Source organism: Gobio gobio (genome assembly GCF_949357685.1).
Source record: "Gobio gobio genome assembly, chromosome: 11".
Classification (NCBI taxonomy): domain Eukaryota; kingdom Metazoa; phylum Chordata; class Actinopteri; order Cypriniformes; family Gobionidae; genus Gobio; species Gobio gobio.
Window position 1 is genome coordinate 48,294,229 of NC_137104.1, and position 23,301 is coordinate 48,317,529.

Consider the following 23,301-nt stretch of genomic DNA (forward strand, 5'->3'; position numbering starts at 1 on the left):
AGGTTCATTCTTGTGTTACTCAGCACGTTTGAGCTTCAGCTAGAACCAATTAGGTTCATTCTTGTGTTACGCAGCACGTTTGAGCTTCAGCAAGAACCAATGAGGTTCATTCTCGTGTTACGCAGCACGTTTGAGCTTCAGCAAGAACCAATGAGGTTCATTCTTGTGTTACTCAGCACGTTTGAGCTTCAGCAAGAACCAATGAGGTTCATTCTTGTGTTACTCAGCACGTTTGAGCTTCAGCAAGAACCAATGAGGTTCATTCTCGTGTTACGCAGCACGTTTGAGCTTCAGCAAGAACCAATGAGGTTCATTCTTGTGTTACTCTGTACGTTTGAGCTTCCTCAAGAACCAATGAGGTTCATTCTTGTGTTACGCAGCACGTTTGAGCTTCAGCAAGAACCAATGAGGTTCATTCTCGTGTTACGCAGCACGTTTGAGCTTCAGCAAGAACCAATGAGATTCATTCTTGTGTTACTCAGCACGTTTGAGCTTCAGCAAGAACCAATGAGGTTCATTCTAGTGTTACTCTGTACGTTTGAGCTTCAGCAAGAACCAATGAGGTTCATTCTAGTGTTACTCTGTACGTTTGAGCTTCCTCAAGCACCAATGAGGTTCATTCTTGTGTTACTCAGCATGTTTGAGCTTCAGCTAGAACCAATGAGGTTCATTCTCGTGTTACTCAGCACGTTTGAGCTTCAGCAAGAACCAATGAGGTTCATTCTCGTGTTACTCAGCACGTTTGAGCTTAAGCTAGAACCAATGAGGTTCATTCTTGTGTTACGCAGCACATTTGAGCTTCAGAAAGAACCAATGAGGTTCATTCTCGTGTTACTCAGCACGTTTGAGGTTCAGCTAGAACCAATGAGGTTCATTCTCGTGTTACGCAGCACGTTTGAGCTTCCTCAAGAACCAATGAGGTTCATTCTTGTGTTACTCAGCACGTTTGAGCTTCAGCTAGAACCAATTAGGTTCATTCTTGTGTTACGCAGCACGTTTGAGCTTCAGCAAGAACCAATGAGGTTCATTCTCGTGTTACGCAGCACGTTTGAGCTTCAGCAAGAACCAATGAGGTTCATTCTTGTGTTACTCAGCACGTTTGAGCTTCAGCAAGAACCAATGAGGTTCATTCTCGTGTTACGCAGCACGTTTGAGCTTCAGCAAGAACCAATGAGGTTCATTCTTGTGTTACTCAGCACGTTTGAGCTTCAGCAAGAACCAATGAGGTTCATTCTTGAGTTACGCAGCACGTTTGAGCTTCAGCAAGAACCAATGAGGTTCATTCTCGTGTTACGCAGCACGTTTGAGCTTCAGCAAGAACCAATGAGATTCATTCTTGTGTTACTCAGCACGTTTGAGCTTCAGCAAGAACCAATGAGGTTCATTCTCGTGTTACGCAGCACGTTTGAGCTTCAGCAAGAACCAATGAGGTTCATTCTCGTGTTACGCAGCACGTTTGAGCTTCAGCAAGAACCAATGAGATTCATTCTTGTGTTACTCAGCACGTTTGAGCTTCAGCAAGAACCAATGAGGTTCATTCTTGTGTTACTCTGTACGTTTGAGCTTCAGCAAGAACCAATGAGGTTCATTCTCGTGTTACGCAGCACGTTTGAGCTTCAGCAAGAACCAATGAGATTCATTCTTGTGTTACTCAGCACGTTTGAGCTTCAGCAAGAACCAATGAGGTTCATTCTTGTGTTACTCTGTACGTTTGAGCTTCCTCAAGAACCAATGAGGTTCATTCTTGTGTTACGCAGCACGTTTGAGCTTCAGCAAGAACCAATGAGGTTCATTCTCGTGTTACGCAGCACGTTTGAGCTTCAGCAAGAACCAATGAGATTCATTCTTGTGTTACTCAGCACGTTTGAGCTTCAGCAAGAACCAATGAGGTTCATTCTAGTGTTACTCTGTACGTTTGAGCTTCAGCAAGAACCAATGAGGTTCATTCTTGTGTTACGCAGCACGTTTGAGCTTCCTCAAGAACCAATGAGGTTCATTCTAGTGTTACTCTGTACGTTTGAGCTTCAGCAAGAACCAATGAGGTTCATTCTCGTGTTACGCAGCACTTTTAAGCTTCAGCTAGAATCAATGAGGTTCATTCTTGTGTTACTCAGCACGTTTGAGCTTCAGCAAGAACCAATGAGGTTCATTCTCGTGTTACTCAGCACGTTTGAGCTTCAGCAAGAACCAATGAGGTTCATTCTCGTGTTACTCAGCACGTTTGAGCTTAAGCTAGAACCAATGAGGTTCATTCTTGTGTTACGCAGCACATTTGAGCTTCAGAAAGAACCAATGAGGTTCATTCTTGTGTTACTCAGCACGTTTGAGGTTCAGCTAGAACCAATGAGGTTCATTCTCGTGTTACGCAGCACGTTTGAGCTTCCTCAAGAACCAATGAGGTTCATTCTTGTGTTACTCAGCACGTTTGAGGTTCAGCTAGAACCAATGAGGTTCATTCTCGTGTTACGCAGCACGTTTGAGCTTCCTCAAGAACCAATGAGGTTCATTCTTGTGTTACTCAGCACGTTTGAGCTTCAGCTAGAACCAATTAGGTTCATTCTTGTGTTACGCAGCACGTTTGAGCTTCAGCAAGAACCAATGAGGTTCATTCTCGTGTTACGCAGCACGTTTGAGCTTCAGCAAGAACCAATGAGGTTCATTCTTGTGTTACTCAGCACGTTTGAGCTTCAGCAAGAACCAATGAGGTTCATTCTTGTGTTACTCAGCACGTTTGAGCTTCAGCAAGAACCAATGAGGTTCATTCTCGTGTTACGCAGCACGTTTGAGCTTCCTCAAGAACCAATGAAGTTCATTCTCTTGTTACGCAGCACGTTTGAGCTTCCTCAAGAACCAATGAGGTTCATTCTCGTGTTACGCAGCACGTTTGAGCTTCCTCAAGAACCAATGAGGTTCATTCTCGTGTTACGCAGCACGTTTGAGCTTCAGCAAGAACTAATGAGATTCATTCTTGTGTTACGCAGAATGTTTGAGCTTCCTCAAGAACCAATGAGGTTCATTCTCGTGTTACGCAACACGTTTGAGCTTCCTCAAGAACCAATGAGATTCATTCTAGTGTTACACAGCACGTTTGAGCTTCAGCAAGAACCAATGAGGTTCATTCTTGTGTTACGCAGCACGTTTGAGCTTCAGCAAGAACCAATGAGATTCATTCTAGTGTTACGCAGCACGTTTGAGCTTCCTCAAGAACCAATGAGATTCATTCTAGTGTTACGCAGCACGTTTGAGCTTCAGCAAGAACCAATGAGGTTCATTCTTGTGTTACGCAGCATGTTTGAGCTTCCTCAAGAACCAGTGAGGTTCATTCTTGTGTTACTCAGCACGTTTGAGCTTCCTCAATAACCAATGAGGTTAATTCTTGTGTTACTCAGCACGTTTGAGCTTCAGCAAGAACCAATGAGGTTCATTCTTGTGTTACGCAGCATATTTGACCTTCAGAAAGAACCAATGAGGTTCATTCTTGTTTTACGCAGCATGTTTGAGCTTCCTCAAGAACCAATGAGATTAATTCTAGTGTTACGCAGCACGTTTGAGCTTCCTCAAGAACCAATGAGGTTCATTCTTGTGTTACGCAGCATATTTGACCTTCAGAAAGAACCAATGAGGTTCATTCTTGTGTTACGCAGCATGTTTGAGCTTCCTCAAGAACCAATGAGGTTCATTCTTGTGTTACTCAGCACGTTTGAGCTTCCTCAAGAACCAATGAGGTTCATTCTTGTGTTACTCAGCATGTTTGAGCTTCAGCAAGAGCCAATGAGGTTAATTCTCATGTTACGCAAGACGTTTGAGCTTCAGCAAGAACCAATGAGGTTCATTCTTGTGTTACGCAGCACATTTGACCTTCATAAAGAACCAATGAGGTTCATTCTTGTGTTACTCAGCACGTTTGAGCTTCCTCAAGAACCAATGAGGTTCATTCTCGTGTTACTCTGTACGTTTGAGCTTCAGCAAGAACCAATGAGGTTCATTCTCGTGTTACGCAGCACTTTTGAGCTTCCTCAAGAACCAATAAGGTTCATTCCCGTCAGGGCCGGCTCTAGCTCTTTGGTTGCCCTAGGCGAGATTGAGTTTTGTCACATGAGACTGCCAACTTCCTACCCCTACTTCCAGGGAGCACAACGAAGGCAAACCCTCCCAAAGAAAGGATATTTTCATGTTCCTAATAAGTATTTTTGTTGACATATATAAATCAATATACAAACCTGTCTGACCTAACGCCTGAACGCCTGTGCTCGACAATACTCACCATCAATTCAATCTAATAATCATGTTAAGTAATTAAACGTGTGGCTGAGGGGGTGCCCAAGGAGGATCATGTTTTATAAACAGTATGTTTTATTTCGCTTGTTTTAATTCTATGATTAATGAGAAGTAAGTTTAAGGGCGCCACTAGAGGGCGCCTGGCTGCGCCCCCAACAAATTTGTAGCCCTAGGCAACCGCCTAGCTCGCCTATAGCAAACGCCGGCCCTGATTCTCGTGTTACGCAGCACGTTTGAGCTTCCTCAAGAACCAATGAGGTTCATTCTCGTGTTACTCAGCACGTTTGAGCTTCAGCAAGAACCAGTGAGGTTCATTCTAGTGTTACTCTGTATGTTTGAGCTTCAGCAAGAACCAATTAGGTTAATTCTTGTGTTACTCAGCACGTTTGAGCTTCCTCAAGAACCAATGAGGTTCATTCTCGTGTTACGCAGCACGTTTGAGCTTCAGCAAGAACCAATGAGGTTCATTCTCGTGTTACGCAGCACTTTTGAACTTCCTCAAGAACCAATGAGGTTCATTCTCGTGTTACGCAGCACGTTTGAGCTTCCGCAATAACTAATGAGGTTCATTCTTGTGTTACGCAGCACGTTTGAGAGGTGGTGGTCCAGTGGGTTAAACCACTTAACTGATATGCAGAAGGTTGCTGGTTCTATCCCAGCGGTCACCACCAGTGTGTCCTTGAGCAAGGCACTTTACTCCACGTTGCTCCAGGGGGATTGTCCCTGTAATAAGTGCACTGTAAGTCGCTTTGGATAAAAGCGTCTGCCAAATGCATAAATGTAAAGGTAAATGTACGTTTGAGCTTACGCAAGAACCAATGAGGTTCATTCTTGTGTTACGCGGCACATTTGAGTTTCTGGAAGAACCAATGAGGTTTGTTCTCGCGTGTCAAGCAGGTTCGGTTGATCTTGTTTCTGTTCGCTGATCCATGTTTAAATGTGAATTAAAGCCTTTTATATAAAAACTTTTTGATTTGTCAAAGTGGTAGTTGTGTAGCTGTCAATGGAGGCATAGAAAGCACTCAGATTTCATCAAACAGTTCTTTATCTGTGTTCTGAAGATGAATGAAAGTCTTACGGGTTTGGAACGACACAAGGGGGAATAATTAATTATGGAATTTTCATTTTAGAGTGAAGTATCCCTTTCAATGCATGCACCAAATTTCTCATCATAAAGGACACAGGGTCACTTTTCCCCGTTTTCCTGTAAGCAACTGCTTAAAAATAATCTTTCCCTAATTGAATTCAAATTTCATAAAGGAAGACATGTATTTTTCATCTGGTGTAATGTTTTCTGTTTACCAGAATACCTCTGTTTTCTTGTGACTGTGGCTTGTGTCCGGACAGGAATGAGGTTTATGAGTCATTTCAAGGATGATGATTATGTGGTCACCGAAAAATTTCTGCATCCTCATACGCAATGGCAAAATGTATGTATCAAAATAATATTGTTCCAAAATAAGATGTGAAATCTCTTGCCACACTGACCACAAACTGAGACAAAAACAGAAGAATGAGGAAACTTAGGAGACAAAAGCATTCCTTGTTTTTAGTCTGATCTTAAGGTTAAATATTTTTGTGACTGCTCATTTACACAACTTTACTTGAATTACTACATACATTTTAATACGTACATGTTCATTTCCAATAGTTTCCCAAGTTAGATGATTAATCTTAAGTCAAAAACTGTTCAATTAATAATTTGATCTCATTAATTACAAACCAACCAATTAAAAAAGGTAAAGAAAAGTATTTACACTACAAACCAAACCGTGTGTTGAATTGCAAAATAAAGGCTTTAAAGTACCAATATTTGCATACGTAAACTCAATATACTTAATAAGTGTACTTGTGGTAAAGCGATATTGACATCAGCATTAGGAGAGAAAAAAACAGTAATAAAAGGCGTTGTCTAATCAAACAAAACGTCAAGTTGATAAACTCATAAATCAACGGCTATTTCACCACATTCAAACGTTTATTGATTTTTTTTAAACCACCAGAGTAGTACTCAGTAAACAGAAATCACTTTTCCCACACTGTTCCTTGAGAACACATACAGAACTATTGCAGTTTCTTACAAACTACGCATTACTTTTTGCTCCATGATTGCATTACTTACAAATAATAGTGTGCGTTCCAAAGACAATACAATTGCAAAACAAAAACTATTTCTTCTTAGAATATTCTTTCCGTCCGTCCCCTCCTCCAAAGTTTCGCACGCGATGTATTTTGGCGAGCTGGGCCTCTATTGTCTCTCTAATGTTCATGTGGTCTGGGATGTGGACATAGCGCACGTTTCGACCAGTGACAAACAGGTCATCCATACTGGACATACGTCCACGTCTGTCCCTGTACAGAACCTTCTCCAGTCGGATGTTCATGAAAGCGTCCACATTGATAACCCGTCCCCTGGCCGTGCTCTCGTCTCGCAGGTCAACGGTGGTCACCTGGCCATGCAGACCCTGCAGGAGAATCACCAGACTGTTCTCGGCGATGGTGCGTTCACGAATCGAATGGCTCACTTCCATGTTCACCTCTGCACAGAGAAATCATTAACAGTCAGCATTTGTCTAGCAGTGTGAGCAATTTAAGAACTTTCTTTGTATATTATTTCTCTCTTTTTTCTTTTTACTGTTAATGACACCAAAGACGATGTAAAACCAATATAAGCAGATAAATACTGGTGATTCACTGCCAACACTGTAAAAAGGCAGCCGCAAATAAATGTATGATTTGTAATACACCTCCAGTCCCACACATATCTATTTTAATGTTTTCGAGCATGTGCACGCATGTACATAATTAATAGTAATTACAGGCTTCTGAGATGCTCTGCTGACATTCAAACTGCATACTGCACCGTATGAAATGATTTGACATGACATGCATTGGAAATATGCAAATTAGCTTTGTGGTCTAGGGAGGTGAAATGTGAAAAAGTAAATGTCAAATTCTGTAACATTTATAATTAATAAAAACGAATTACATTTTCTCCGAATCGTTACACCACAAAAATATAAATGCATGTATTTGCATTACACAAATAAAATATCAAACAAAGTGTCTTGGTATACACAATATTCAGTATTTTCATTTTGAGGTTACACATTTCCAACATGGGACTCGCTTCTTCCAGATATATATCAGTTAAAAACATCACTATTTACCACCAGTTTTAACATGTATCACTTTAACTAGTATGCATTAATATGCTACAAAGGTTAATCTTTTCAAAATTACAATTAAGTATTTCAGTAAGGATTAGTATCTTTTCAGTTTTACAAGTAATTATAAGATCCTCATTTGCCAAGAGCAAAGTAGCAATGCAATAGTATTGGAATAGTGACTAATTGTAATACTATAGTACCAATGACAAGCTGAATACACTAGTCCCTATTGAAAAGTATCAAATAAAGTCTAACGAATGGGTAGTAGTGAAATTGAAAACGATACTAGTCTCGAATCATAAAAAGACGTCAACATTAAACTTTCCAGCACCTATAACTGTATTTAACTAAATATATAGCATGCGATAAGAGAGAACGATCTTTTAATTCTCACAGAATCCGGGGTCACTCATAAAGTCTTGAAGTAAAAAATATTCGTTGTATTACCTTCCTAGGTTTTATTATCTAACATGCTCAAAACATCATGTTTACATCCTAAAAGGTTTCGAGCGCCGCGCTTCGTCGCAGAGGAGAGTGACGTCATCAATACGTACCGGATTGAAATCGTCCGCGCGCGCTCCCTCTAGCGAGGTTGCTCGGATAAACATTATAAGGTACTAGTTATATTTTTTTTCAATGACTATTTATGTGGGTAAGTTTATTCTTAAAGTTAAATCTCCGTTGTTGTTCAATGAAATAATATATAGTTATTTTAACACGCATTGACAGGCATGTTTGTCAAAATGGACATCTGCTGAGTTTTTATAAAAGTTAAAAAGCTTATGTTGAGGATATTTCTATTTAACATGTATTATATGTTATTTAATTGCTGTTATGCTGTTTTTTAAACGAAGCAGTGAAACCTGTAGCTAGTTACGTTACTTAAAACACAACATTTAAAACCTGTGAGACAACTTGCCCCGAACTGACATGCATAATCTTATCTTGAGAACAATTAGCCTAAATCAAATGTTTTACATCCTTGACATTTGTCTTAATGCTGATGTGGTTTTATTGTGTCCTTTTGTTTAGTCTACTCAAAAGTTATATGTTGTTTTTCTGTTATGGTTTTTATAATCTTCAAACACAATCATTAATCATATCTTTATGGACTTTGTGATGCACATATTATAACCACCAATGAAACAGCACCAAAGTAACAGAAACAATGCGATTTGAATAAATATAAGAGCAGGAATTCCTTTCTTTTCTCTCGCTCAGCAGAACGAAATGTTCCAGTGAACTTGACTTCTGTTTTTCTGCAGTCAAAAAAAAGTTGATGGATGAATCATTGTAGGCGTACATTAAAAGTCCAACGCCAAAAAGAGAACATCAATAAAATTAACTGACATTTTAGATATGATGATTTTTATAATGAATAATTTTCCCTTTGAAGACATCCCCAGAAGATTTTTTTTAAAGATTTGAAAACACATTGCATTATATATTTTATTTTATTTAAGCTTAAATACAATCATAAACAGTGCAATTCTTCTTTCAGATGGTTCTTAATTATGTTTCTGAATGTATATATGCCAGGCATGTTCAAACCTACCTTTTTTCCTGTGACATATCAGACCTACCACATGCTTCCTGACTTCCATGATTCAGTGACTGACCTTTAGAGCTCATCCATCATGGCCAGCAAGTCGTCTCCCTTGTTCCCGGGTCCCTCTGTCTGGCTTCGCTCTTCATCAAATTCTCCTGCTATGCGTGCCAGCTCAGTACTGGCCAGCTGATCCTGGGAATACAAAGGTAAACGCTCGGGAATAAGTAAAAACGGCAACTTCTATTGTGCCTACTGAAGTTTGATATTAATAAATCATCTTATAGTTGTGACAGTAATGTAAAATAACAAAACATGAATTTGGTATTGATGTGGTTTGAGATTACAAGAAACCCAGTGTGGAATTTGAATGACATGAAATATATGAGACGTTGGCATGTACTTATAAAGTTATTGTCTCATAAACTTTATTACAAACTCATAAAACATTCCTGAATTAACAGGAACAAATGTCTGGCTTTTTTTTTTTCGGTGTTAACTTCACTGTACAGACACTTCCATTTGAATGGAATTAAAATCAAATGTCAAAAAGCTTTAAGCCTGCCCTGGAGCAACACTGGTGTTTATTAGTAAATGATAACAGATTTTACTAGTAGCACAGGACATTCCAGCCCTGGGCAACAAAATATAGCAAATGAGGACATGAGCAGTTTTGTGAAGTGCATGACACACACACCTGTGTGACTTGTATGTTAATGACAGATGACTCCGGCTCCGTTCCTTCCGAAATTCCACTGAAAAAGTTTGAGAGAAGGTTAGAGTAACACACATTTTAACCTTTTATTAGCAGACATTCTGTAAAGCTATATTTAAAAAAAATAGTTCACCTTTATTATTCTTTGCAACACAAAATTAGATGTTGAAACGCTTTTCTGCTTCTATACAAATCCAAAGGTTTTTTGAAAGAAGTCTCCTCACGCCTGCGTTTATGTGACAAAAAATACAGAAATATTATTACAATTTAAAACGATGGTTTTCTATTTGAATATACTTAAAAAATGTATTTCTTCCTGAGATTCAAAGCTGAATTTTCAGCATCATTACTCCAGTCTTCAATGTCACATGATCCTTCAGAAATCACTCTATTATGATGATTTATTATCGATGTTGGAAACAGTTGTGCTGCCTAATATTTGTTTTGGAACCTGTGATACTTTTTTTCAGGATTCTTTGAAACGTTGAAAAGAACAGCATTTATGAAACAGCACAACTGTTTCCAACATTGATAATAAATCATCATATTAGAGTGATTTCTGAAGGATCACGTGACACTGAAGACTGGAGTAATGATGCTGAAAATTCAGCTTTGAGTCACAGAAATAAATTGTATTTTAAAGTATATTAATATAGAAAACCATTATTTAAAATTGTAATAATATTTCACAATATTACTGTTTTTTCTGTATTTTTAATCAAAGAAATGCAGGCTTTATGAGCATAAGAGACTTCTTTCAAAAAACATTAAAAATATGAATGTTTCCAAACTTTTGACCGGTACTGTGTATATATACAGTATATATATATATATATATATAACAAAGTATCAGTATATGACAAAGTAGCAACCATGCCTTTGAGGTTGTGTGTGTGTGGACGTGGCAGGATTATGTCTGGATTAGTAATGCTTACATGCCCTCCTCCTCCTGATCTAAGGTCCACAGGTTGATTTTGAAACCAGTGTCCACATTCAAGAGTTTCTGCACCTCCATTCCACCCATCAGTTTAGCGAGCAGATTGAGCTCCTCTGTGGCCAGAGGATTGGGGGTTGTGTCTGCCTGTCCAGATATTCACACAAAAAATACAATGACATCCAGAGAGCCCTGAGTTGCAAAGATAGAACTTCATATTACTAATATAACAGCATGAAACATAAACCTAATTTAGTTTTTGCTTTGTTTCCTCAGCATGAGCTGTACCATTGGAATGTCCCATGATGCGTGCAGTGAGGGTGTACCTGCTTTAGTTTGCCTGTGTTATTAGAGGTGCTTGATGGATCCGTGTCTTCAGGTGAGGGTGTGCTGTACCTGTACAGACCATCAGAGATTCACATGAGCATTAATTAAAGGCATTTTTCTATTATTTTATAGTGTTTCCTGAGGTGTACTTATATTGTTAGTATGATTTTTACATCATAAAATGTCATAATTTAGAAATAAAAGGCATTTTTTCTATACTGCTGTTTGTCCTGTGGCTGAATGCCCTGTTTCAAGAGGCGTGTCTGCTGTGAGACTTCAGTAAAAACGCCCACTGTTGTGATTGGCTGACATCTTTGCATTTTAAATAAGCAGAGGGGGCGTGGTTTAACGAGGTCTAAGACGCACGAGCTGCTGCCAGAGAGACGGATGGACCTGAGTTCACTTCTCATCAGTTCTCTCAGCATGTCTCAGTTCAGGGTGAACTGTTGTAGTTATTAGAATATACTTCAGGTTATTAGTTTATTTCTAGTCGGAGGGGCTGTCACTCATGTCAGAAAGTTAGTAACTTCAGTAAATTATGGATCAGCGCTGACTCGAGACGCGAACCGTTTAGAACGATTCAGTCCGATTTGGTGAACTGGTTCGGTTCACTAAAAAGAACCGATTCAAAAGAATGATTCGGTCGCGAACCAGACATCACGGAGACGGAGCGATTGCTAACAAAGTTATTTATAGTAACTACTGAGTTATGAGAGCGCTGTCAGCGCGAGTTTATTGTGTTTGTATCTGAGAGTTCTGAATAAACACAAGTCTCAGTCACACCGAGTCCGTCTTCATCATTATTCTACCAACTTTGTAACACATGCAATGAACCATTACAGCGAGATGAACGAGTTAGTAAGTTTGATTAAAGCATTATTTCTAGATATGTTCCAATCATATGAAAAGCGTCAGTGACGCGCATTGAGTAACTTACACAGCGCAAACAAAGACACAACAGCAGTAATCGAATGTAATCCAGTTTATTGTGGGGAAAGCTGGCTAGCCTAGCCGGATACCCTCACGCTTACCCCCTTCTGCTTAATCTCACGCCGCGTTTTACAGTAGCTGTTTTCTATTTGAGTACATTGTAAATGTATTCCTGTGATCAAAGCTGGATTTTCAGCATCATTACTCCAGTCTTCAGTGTCACATGATCCTTCAGAAATCACTCTAATATGACGATTTGCTGCTTAAGAAATATGTATTATTGTTATCAATGTTGAAAACAGTTGTGCTGCTTAATATTTTTTGTGGAGACTGATTTTTTTCAGGATATTTTGATTTTTAGTATTATTTCTTTAAAAAGAAAATCGTACTATAATAATTATTTTCAGTGCATATTATACTCACATATAGTGTTGTGTAAAAGATATTAATTATTGCTGTTTATTTAATAAATATAATCATTTTATATTAGGGCTGTCAAAAGATTAATCATGATTAATCGGATTCAAAATAAAAGTTTGTGTTTACATAATATATGTGCGTGTACTCTGTATAATTATTATGTATATATAAATACACTCACATTCATGTATATATTTAAGAAATATTTGCAAACTGTATTTATAAAATTTATATTGTATATAAATATAAATATTTTATATATAAATGTAATACATTTTTCTTAAATATATACAGGCTTGTGCCTATATATATATATATATATATATATATATAAATAATTATTATACAGAGTATACGCACATATATTATGTAAACACCAACTTTTATTTTGGATGCGATTAATCGCGATTAATCTTTTGACAGCCCTATTATATATATATATATATATATATTATTATCTATTAAATTATTATCATTATCTAAGCATTATCTATTAAATAAGGTTAAATAAATTATATATTTTTATTCATATTTATATAATGTAATTTATATATAATACAAATATATTTATTACATTATATTGTAATTACATTTATTATTATTTTATTATATATTTTTATTTGCATATGTTTACAATTAATAATATTGCAATTTTTTAAAAAAATTTAATGACATTTTTAAAGCATTTATAATTCCTAATTATTCATTTTCATATTTACATGTTGGTGCCCAAAAGTGTGACCCTGTCTCCAGAGAGGTCAAACGAGCCCTGGCGTACAGCACTTGTGTAGCTTCCTCCACCGGGGAACCTTGTTCTCCTCACCTCGCGCCCTTTAGCATTAAACCACCTGCAGGACAAGAATGCTTAATGGAATTCTGAAGGAACATATTGAGTGCGTGATCTTTTTCCCATGAAGCCTCTGTGTTTTCCAGTCAAAAGCTACTGATGAATAACTCAAAGAATAACAGGAGCCTGCCTGTGGCCTCTGACCTTCACCTGCCTCACCTGATTAAACCAGGAACCTCGAATCCGTGAGGCACCGGCCCTGAGGTCTGCAGCACAAAATGCCCGTTAGGGTTCTGGATATTTTCTTTCAAGAAAATTGAGACCTGTGAAAGAAAACGTCACAAATCACATGGAATTAGTAAGTGTGACTACGATTACGTTAAAAAACAACTACGCTTGAATGCTCTTACAAAAAATGCCATGACTTAGTAAAGATTTGCATAAAGCTGTATAGTCTGGCAGCAATCCATTTCAAATACCCTTGACAATAAGCTTTTACATAAGTAAATGGCTCACCCTGATTTGCATATCTTCAAAGAGAACCAACAGTGTTTGTCGGATGAGTTGAAAGGCACCGTCAGATAAGGGTGTGTATACCTTAGAAAGATGTTCAATGTTTAAGAATGCACTAGAAATAACAATAATCTTGGCACAGAAAAGCAACTTGAGTGGCGATACATTACAGATAGAATTACTTCACAAAAAAGAAAGAGCATTTTTACAACAGATTTTAAAGAGACACATTTATTATAGAGATACATACATATATTTTTTTAACATAAATAAAACAAGATGTTAACTATGAAAGCTTGTTCAATAAAAAAAAAGTAATTGTGAGAGATACACTCACAATTGCAAGAAAAAGTCATGGCAGAAACAAGCGTTCATAGTTTACACCACATTTAGAAACTAAGTGCAAACGACTCCAGTGGACATTTACCTCAATAAGCTGTCGCTGGGCTTCGTTGATCTGGTTAACGAGGCTGGGATTATCCTTAACCAGTTCCTTGATGGTGTCCGTGTGGTTGAAGGTGATGAGCAGTAAATCTTGTGGACGTGGACACAGAACGATCTGATACTTAAAGGCCATAGTCATCAAATCATACAGCTACAATAAAGACAACAACACAAACTTAAACAGGTGATCAGTATTAAATATAGACTGTGCTATAGAATGTGCCTCAAATTAATTGCTTTTATTCAAGTCAGAAATATGATTGAATCTGACTACATTTAAGTCGTTTTTTCTGGATTAGAGCAGGAAGAAATAACACCATTCTACAGTTACATAACAGTGTAAAATGTAAATGTTTTTGGTTAACTACTTTTTTCAAAATCAAGCTTGACAGTTCTTATTTGTTATGGAATATTGCAGTGTTTATTACAAATTATTTATTATCTGTGCACATCATTATTTTTTAAAACTTATAAACAGACCGCCCTGTTTGTTGTTAGGATGGCAGACATTTAAAAATAGTACATTTTTAGGCTGGTCTGCCTCAGCGGTCTAATGGTGCGTTTAATGCTGCCTTCACGTGCTATCGGAAATTTGATAATTCCCACTTCTGAAGAAGTCGAGATTACGAGCTCATCCCATTACAATTTCGAAAGTGGAGTGCGTTCATGTGCAATTTTTACCTAGGAAACTCGTATTTACGCATATACTCACTCACTCACTCACTCACTCACTCGCTCACTCACTCACTCACTCACTCACTCACTCACTCACTCACTCACTCGCTCACTCACTCGCTCACTCACTCACTCGCTCACTCACTCACTCACTCACTCACTCACTCACTCACTCGCTCACTCGCTCACTCACTCGCTCACTCACTCGCTCACTCACTCGCTCACTCACTCGCTCACTCACTCGCTCACTCACTCGCTCACTCACTCGCTCGCTCGCGCGGCGGGCGGACACACACTCACTTGCGCCGCTCGGAGACACACACACACACACACACACACACTCGCGCCTGGCCCAGAATGTTACTAGTCCGATCACGAGTGAACCAATAACACCTTCTCCACCCTGTGACAGCGTGCTAAGGTATGTAATCAATAGATTTCAAACGATCTGTAATTTTCTGCAAAACTAACACATATTAAAAAAAAAACATGCTTTAGCCTACTCACATAAGTGTGAGTTCAGAAGGAAGCTTATGCAGGGACGATCCTTAGCTCACAGAGTCGGTGGGTGGGGCTACAGAAGCTTATTTATCTGTAGAGGCGGCGTCTAGGTCCTATTACGTAAGAGATCCGCTTAATCTGAGAGCTCTAGTTTTCTAGGCCTGGTGTTAATAAAAGCTTTTCTTTGACTAACAAGGAAGTTTTCAGCTCTGAAACTTACAAGATATTCTTATATTACCATGACCTTTTATATATCAAAAGCTCAAGGGAAAGTTGATTTCTCAGTTCATCACCCCTTTAATGAATTTCAGGAAAATACAGCAAGGTTCGTTAACTCTGCTTATAGAAAAGGAAGTAGAAAGAATGCGCATCAGGTGAGTTTGAATCTTTTACGTTTTTAATTAATCTATGAAGCCACTGTAAACTGTATCGTTATATATTAGGTTATATATTAGGCTAATTGTAATTATAACAAGCACATGATAAAGGCCAGGTTGTAGGACGAGTAAACAGAATTTCAACTACAGACGTTGCATCCATTGATTCTGCCATGTTTCTCACTGACACGCCCCCAACTCGTACAGATCGGGGCCAGTGTTGCTAAGTCCGCGGTTTTCCCGCGGAATTGGGTTACTTCAACACTGTTGCCGCGAGCTGTTTTACCATGTTTGCGGGTTGAAGCGACCCCAATTATGTGATATTTTGCCCTGGGAATGCGAATTTTAGCAGGCAACCCTACCAAAAAAGACATATTTTAACCCCCAAACGCGATTTTTTTTACCGCAATTGGGCGGTTTTGTTGTGAAAACCTGGCAACCCTGATCAGGGCTTAAAGAAAATCCCGAACTTCCCACCGGTATTTACGACTTCGTGGTGGCGTTCATGTGCGTTCAGCTCGTAAATATGATCTTTACTGCATGACTTGAACGCACCATAACACCGTGTCTACTCCGGACGCGACCATTGACGCGTTGCAATGTGCCGCGCTGAAACAGCTTGAAGCTGTCTAAACTGGATGCGACAAAGCGACCGTTGCAAAGCATTTGTCCTTCATGTCAGTACGTCATAAATCGAACCAGGCATCAGTTTACTGTCTGGGATTTGTCTTGCCCCACCACGCCGCATCCGGTTTAGACAACATCACTGATTATAATGGGTTATATTGTCTTTTGTTGTGGATCTGTACCGACAGTTTAATAATTCCGTCAATGTCAAAATGATGGCCATTCAGATCAAAAAAGGCAGGGCTTAATGTTCGTCGAAGATGACTTAATTCCAACTGTAAAAAAAGATGGACGATGCGCCTACACTCTCTTCCGTTGAAGTAAGTGAAGCTGCCAGTGTCCAAATATGGCACAGACAACTTGGAGCCCGAGTCTGCGCTGTAGTGAGCGCGAAGTGGAGCCCCGATATCAAGGTCCAGCCACATCAACCGCTTAATCAACAACTTTTTGTGAAATGCAGTTATGGATATGTAGAAATAAAGTTAAAGCTGCAATCTCCTCCCGAAGTTCCCGTAAAATGACGTTGGTGCCTCGGTGACTACTTTGCTCAGAGAAGCTGTCAATCATGACGTCACACCCCAGTTTTTATAGCATCAAATAATTAACTAAAACCAAACTTATTTAAAGAATGAACACTTGTATTTACATCAGCGTGATAAAAACTGCTAGCCTGACAAGCCAGACCCACATCAAGATGTTTGGTCTGGGGGAACTCACCATTGGCAGGGCTCAATCCGAGGGGCGGGATAAACGGTTGTCTTTCAAATTCCCTCTGCACGCAATAGGATAGCGCTACAACCAACCAGAGCACTATCAGTGGTGAGACAACAATCACAAGCGGGTTGTGGTTGAGCCCCATGTGTTTTCCCACCGACTCTATACACGATGTGATTGGCCTGACTAGATTTATTTTTTTCAAGCTCGTAAGACGACGGAGAGTTGCTAGATGACCCTGGCTGCAAATTACTTTTGTTGCCGCTAGGGTGCGTCTAGATTTCTAGGCTAAAAAACTATAAAATGACAGAAACCATCTTTGGAAAAAAATGCATTTGAAGTGTAATTTGATTAGGGTGACCATATTTTGATTACCGAAAACCAGGACACTCGGCCCGGTAATGAGATACTCAAATGATACTCGAAGTTTACTCAAAGATTCCTTATTAATTTCAATACATTTAAAGTATGCCCCCTCTGTATGGAGATAAAATTGTTATATTAGGGCCAGGACAGGACAGGACTTGAAAACAGGACATGTCCTGGGAAAACAGGACGTTTGGTCACCCTAATTTGATTGTTTAGTTTGTCTATGTCTCATTACATTTCAAGGAGAGGGAGGGCTTTATGACCTATACTGCATCCAGCCGCCTGGGGGGCAGAGGTGTCAAGTAACGAAGTACAAATACTTCGTTACCTTACTTAAGTAGAAATTTTGAGTATCTATACTTTACTGGAGTAATTCTTTTTCAGCCTACTTTTTACTTCTACTCCTTACATTTTCAAGCAATTATCTGTACTTTCTACTCCTTACATTTTAAAAATAGCCTCGTTACTCCTATTCCATTTCGGCATGTTTTCATTCCGGCTTGTCATAAAAAAAACAACTATCCAGATAAATCGCGCCATCTGGACAGAGTGAATTTGATTGTGGTTGGATGAGAAGGATAAACACAAACCATTCCGACACCCTATTGGGTTGTACGCGATCAATCACGCCTGCACCTGAACAAATCACACACCATGTTGCCAGATAGGGCGGGTTCTCGCAACGAGCACGCACTTTCAGCCAATCAGCGATCAGCAGGCAGACGTGCTCATTCATGACTTTAGCCGGGTTTTTAGCGCGATAACTTTACTTTAGCTATATATTCCAGTGATCGCTATGCCAGTGGCATAAATATACAGTAAGTTGTTTCTACAGTAAAGAGTGGGAGAGTGACTCAACTCTCAAACGTGAATTACACCTGTGACTCGAAGACTCTTTATAAATATAACCATGACTCCTGTCCATAGTCATATACACACTCAAGACATCTGCAACTAGCAACCCAGACAGCTGCTGAAAGAGGTTTAAATCAACGATTAATCTGCTTTGACTGTGCTAAGTGCGTGTGCCATGTACCTCACGAAAGACATACTGTAGTTTTGTCTAAGCAAAGTGCAACACAAAGGTAAGCGCATTGTTGTTATTTATTTGTTGACGGATTATTGTTCAGTATCAATAAATTACGCATTTTGGCAGTGGTGTGTGCATTAACGTGTGAAATGCCTGTTTATTACATTGCTTTTTCCAATCTCTATATTGGGCACTTTTTGCACGTGATTTGGCTTCTTACTGTTGACATTGAAAATCATGTGTTTTTCTGAGGGATAGTCGTTTTGACAGTTTCTACCTGGACATATAGTCATATTTGATCCGTTTTACTGATTTTTTTTTGATTTTTTATCATCAATGTTATGTTTTAAGGAGATAAAATGGTAACTTACTTATCAACATTGATTGGTATGGCAATAAAATAATCACATTATTTTGGCAGTTAAAGTTTTGGGGTTTTTTCTTGGAGTGAAGTTGCCTATAAGTATTGTAAAAGGTGCAAAATTGTTATCAATAACCAGGCATGTTATCAATAACCATTTTTTTTTAAATATAAATGTACTTTTGGTGAGGTTTTTGGGCTGGAAATCATCTACCCAATCTGGCCACACTAATCACACATAAAAAAAATGGTTATTGTTAACATGCCTCTGAATTTTGACTTTTTGCACCTTTACAATATTTATAGGCAACTAGTCATCAAATCTTCTGCTCCATGAAACACATTAATGCTCAGTAGTATATGGTTCTTTAATGTATTTGCATTGTCCTAAAATGCGTTCATTTACAATGGGAATATATGCGGCTGAAACGCGTAGCCAAGTGCATCTAAAAATGTTCAACATTAACTTTTTAATATAACATTATAGTCATTATGGCCTTTAGAAAAATGTTTTTTTGAGGAGGTGGGGTATGCACTGTGGCGCGGCCTGGGATACTTCACCCAAAAATGCAAAATTCTGTCATTTACTCACCCTCAATTTGTTCCAACCTGTATGAGTTTCTTTGTTCTGAAGATATTTTGAAGAATGTTTGTAACCAAGAAGATAGAGCAACCATTGACTGCCATAGTAGGGGGAAAATACTATGGCAGTCAATGGTTGCTCTCTCTGCTTGGTTACAAACATTCTTCAAAATATCTTCAGAACAAAGAAACTCATACAGGTTGGAACAAATTGAGGGTGAGTAAATGACAGAATTTAAATTTTTGGGTGAACTACCCCTTTAATGGCATTTTTCCCCTTACATTACTTTTATACTTTAAGGAGTTTTGAAACCAGTTACTTTTACACTTTTACTTAAGTAAAAAGCTTGAGTTGATACTTTAACTTCTACAGAAGTCTTTTTAAACCCCAGTATCTATACTTCTACCTGAGTAATGAATGCAAATACTTTTGACACCTCTGCTGGGGGGCGATCGAGACACTTTGGCTTCACTTTTCAGGACTCGTGTGCAAGCGGCAACCTCTTGAAGCCAATACGGAAGTGACTTAAACTGCAATTCATCGACTGGCCGCTAGGGACAGGCTCCAGAAGGGAGCAGAATCTCATTGAGCCCCATGTTAAAATGCCCAACTTTACAGCAGATTAAAACATGTTTACAGCCTGGTACACATTTTGGTTTTGGTCTATACGGCTAATTTTTCCCTTCATGACAACTGTGAGGGGCTGAATTAAAGTTCTGCATAATTAAGGGCGTGGCCACTTTGATTGACAGGTGGATTGCCGTTTGTCTGCTGTCTGTTAGTCATCTCGTCACCTCAGCTCTGCTCGTCCATACTTTGTGCTTCAAAACGGCTCATCAGAATTATGGGTGTCGTCACGGACACTACGTCCATATTTTTTTACAGTCTATGCTCGTGTGGCACACTTGATTCCAACGCGCCGCTTTTAGTTTTTACAATGAAAGAGTGTGTGAGTGTTAAGATATAAGTAGCTATACATGTAATATTTGACTGTTTTACAATGGATATGTTTAACGACCCACAGTAACACGATGCAAACCACTGTAATTTTGGCATTTTGAAAATGATGTTATTCATAACTGAATGTGAGGAGACAAGAAATGCTTTTTACATTTTTTGACATAATGACATACAAACGAGTGAATGTGTGCATGTTTTTAACTAAAATAGGATCTGCAGACCTAGGAAAAAAACCTTTGGTCCCCCCCAAGGTACAAGACTTGGCCTTGTTAGGTACATCTTTCTTGTACCGAGTTGGACCCCCTTTTGCCGGTGAGTGTACGTCACAATAGAGAAGAAAAGACTATCACAACTTCCGTTTATGCAGACCAATATAGTAGCTTTTTTTACTTGTGAAGTTACTAAACGTAATTTCGTGAGGAAGTACGCCCATCTAATCTTCCAATTAATTGCAAGGTATAAAACCAGCAGCTTACCTCTTCCCATTGTTAGTTCTTGCAGCATCCCTCCTCCTCCCCGGCTCCTCCCTTTTGAACAATTTTTTCCTGTTATAGGGGGGCAATCGGAGCTCGGGTAGAATATTCTCTCCGAGCCCCTTTATAGCAGACAGCACGCCAAATCCGTTTACCACTTTTACCAAGATTATATGGGCACACAAACTCATGAATTACTTTTTGGTCACATTTAGTAACCTGTGGATGGTTGCATATTTTTAAGTCATGGCAAATTGACATTTTAAGTTCAGTCAAGATATTTATTTGTTTTTGCATGGGGAGAGGGTGAGTTCATACCTTGTCCATGCTGGCCGGGTTAAGACGCATAATAGAGGTGTGTGCAATCCGTGTCAAAACTGTCCGCAGGGCTCGGTGGGAATACGGATCCTGCGGCCGCAAGAGCTCCTCTAGAAAAGCCTTATTGAACATAGTGCCCACTATATCATTCATAACTACAGGAGGAGAATGATGACAAAAGAGAAAGACAAGAGTGAAAACTTTAACATCACACAGAAAGAAAAAAATATCAAAGAAAGAAGCGGCTGAAATTTTCATCATAGTATACAGTATATGGGACCCAGAAAAAAAAAAGTGTTTTGAATTTAGTATTTTTTCATGCCATTACATGGTTTAGAGCATAAGAAACAAATGGGGGAAAAAAAACATTTTTTAAAAATGATATTTTTTTCATATGTTATGATATGTCCTCTGTAGTGGACACCAGGACTCAGTTGTTTAAAAAATAAAATGACATGAGATTGCATGTATAGGCAAAAACAATGGGATTTATTTTTAATTCACCAATACATTTTTAGGTTTCAGGGTTTTTTTTTTAAAAACAAACTTTGTTTAAAGATGATTCTGAACTATGTTATGAAAGATATAACGGAATGCATTGATATACCATTTTACTTTATGCAATATGAGGGTAAACTGGCCATACTTGGATTTTCCCATTCAATACAATGCATCTATACACTGCATCTAATTTGCATATTAATGTGTTCTTGGTGCAACATGTCATGAAAATAGAAGTGTAATAATGGGAGTAATAATTGGCAACGTTTTCATAAAAATATCTAATATTTCATAGGAATATTGATATGTAATGTCTTTCCCTATTCACTTGTTATGTCTCCAAAATGCCTGATAAACATGATTTAAGTCCTGGCGTCCTCTACAGTTGTCATTTATGAAATCAATGCCCTGTTTTGTAAAAAAAATGAGATAACGAGTGAATGATCTCCGCATATAGTATACGTTCATAAAATTATTTTTTTATGGTTATTATGGATGATGGAGATTATCCTGTATATTGTGGATCTTATTTTTAAGATGACATATTTTGGTATGTCACTTACCCTAAAATCAGTGGTTGGGTGAATTTTTTATCTTAATTTTTTGATAATAAAATGTATGTATTATATGCATGGTGTGCTCAAAGTGGGCTTTTTTTGCTACTACAAAACGCTGCACGGCACATGTACGACTTACCAAATATTTGGAACCAACTTAATAGGAAGGAAAATAAATATTGTACCTCTTTTCCTGTCATCTTCTGTCCAACTACCTACAAAAGAGAAACTGTGTTCAGGCCAAAATCCTGTTGCATTTGAGCGAGTTCATGCAATTCCCAATGACTCATGTTTTGACAAGACGTTTAATAGAAGATTAGACATGCAGGTTCATTAATCTGTCACATTACCTTCTGACAACAGCTGAGATTGCATGATCATGCACGCAAACTGTGCTTAGTCCTGATATTTCTATGAAAACTAATCTAATTTCATATTTACTAGTAAGAATAAAAAATATATATATTTCCGAGCCAAAATTTCAGTTGAAATGATATAGTCACTCCACTATAGGCTATGTCTAGAACTTCTAGTTCAGTGTGTAAAGATACAAACATGCAAAAAAATTTGATATTCACTATATAGCCTACTAAGGATGGCATAGGTCCAATAATGTGCACAATGGCTGACATCTGAATAGACTGAATACGAAAGATTAACAATCACTGGGACACTTGTGAATGTGGCCTTTACATTTTTCATTTTTCCACCAAGAATCACACGCTTTTGTGATTGTGCTTTTTTATTTGCATAATACATTAATAAATAAAAAAAATGCACGTGAAGATGTGCACGGTCATTTTGATGCACTAGTTGTTAATAGTTTACTAAAGCAGGATTCGTTAGTTTAGCAGCTATTATGGGCTACGGGGGTTGGTTACCTCTGTGAGGTTTATCATCGTTTTCATCCCGCGCTCGGAGGCGCTGATCCAGAATGTAGATCATTTCTCCGCCGAGGTTTATGATGAGCAAAGGAAGAGTTCTTTGAGACATGCTGAAATGAGTTATTGTGTTAGTTTCTCACGAACTTGTTCCTGCAGTTGTTGTTTGCCAAGTTCAGTTTCTTCTGGTATACGCCACAGACGGTCGCATCAAAGGCGAGAGCTTTTAGTGGGGCATTATGACGTCACGTAATGCCACGCTGACCCGACACACACACACACACACACACACACACACACACACACACAC

At 38.5% G+C, this 23,301-nt stretch overlaps 1 protein-coding gene and 1 long non-coding RNA gene across 5 annotated transcripts in view; one reads left to right on the forward strand and one right to left on the reverse strand.

Moving 5' to 3' along the window:
- LOC307134167 overlaps positions 1-11,749 on the forward strand; it is a 20,550-nt gene extending 8,801 nt beyond the window's left edge. Inside the window, exons 2-3 of the long non-coding RNA XR_013817524.1 lie at positions 9,026-9,203; positions 10,920-11,749. This is a non-coding gene — a long non-coding RNA (uncharacterized lncRNA). The remainder of the gene's footprint in view (positions 1-9,025; positions 9,204-10,919) is intronic.
- On the reverse strand, positions 6,241-23,301 carry LOC307134165 (U7 snRNA-associated Sm-like protein LSm10). Of its 4 annotated transcripts, none has more exons than XM_079829695.1 (12): positions 22,992-23,301; positions 22,296-22,325; positions 21,053-21,207; positions 14,048-14,215; positions 13,624-13,704; positions 13,327-13,430; positions 13,040-13,168; positions 10,970-11,039; positions 10,645-10,790; positions 9,692-9,749; positions 9,068-9,189; positions 6,241-6,817 (listed from the first exon to the last, which is right to left on the reverse strand). In XM_079829695.1, the coding sequence occupies exons 1-11, from the start codon at positions 23,101-23,103 to the stop codon at positions 9,070-9,072; spliced, it is 1,173 nt and encodes a 390-aa protein (XP_079685821.1). In that variant the 5' UTR covers positions 23,104-23,301; the 3' UTR covers positions 6,241-6,817; positions 9,068-9,069. The 4 variants fall into 4 exon arrangements, with proteins under 4 accessions (XP_079685821.1, XP_079685822.1, XP_079685823.1 ...); XM_079829696.1 differs by having other exon boundaries at positions 20,738-21,207; positions 22,992-23,203; XM_079829697.1 differs by lacking the exons at positions 10,645-10,790; positions 10,970-11,039; positions 13,040-13,168; ... (4 more) ...; positions 22,296-22,325; positions 22,992-23,301.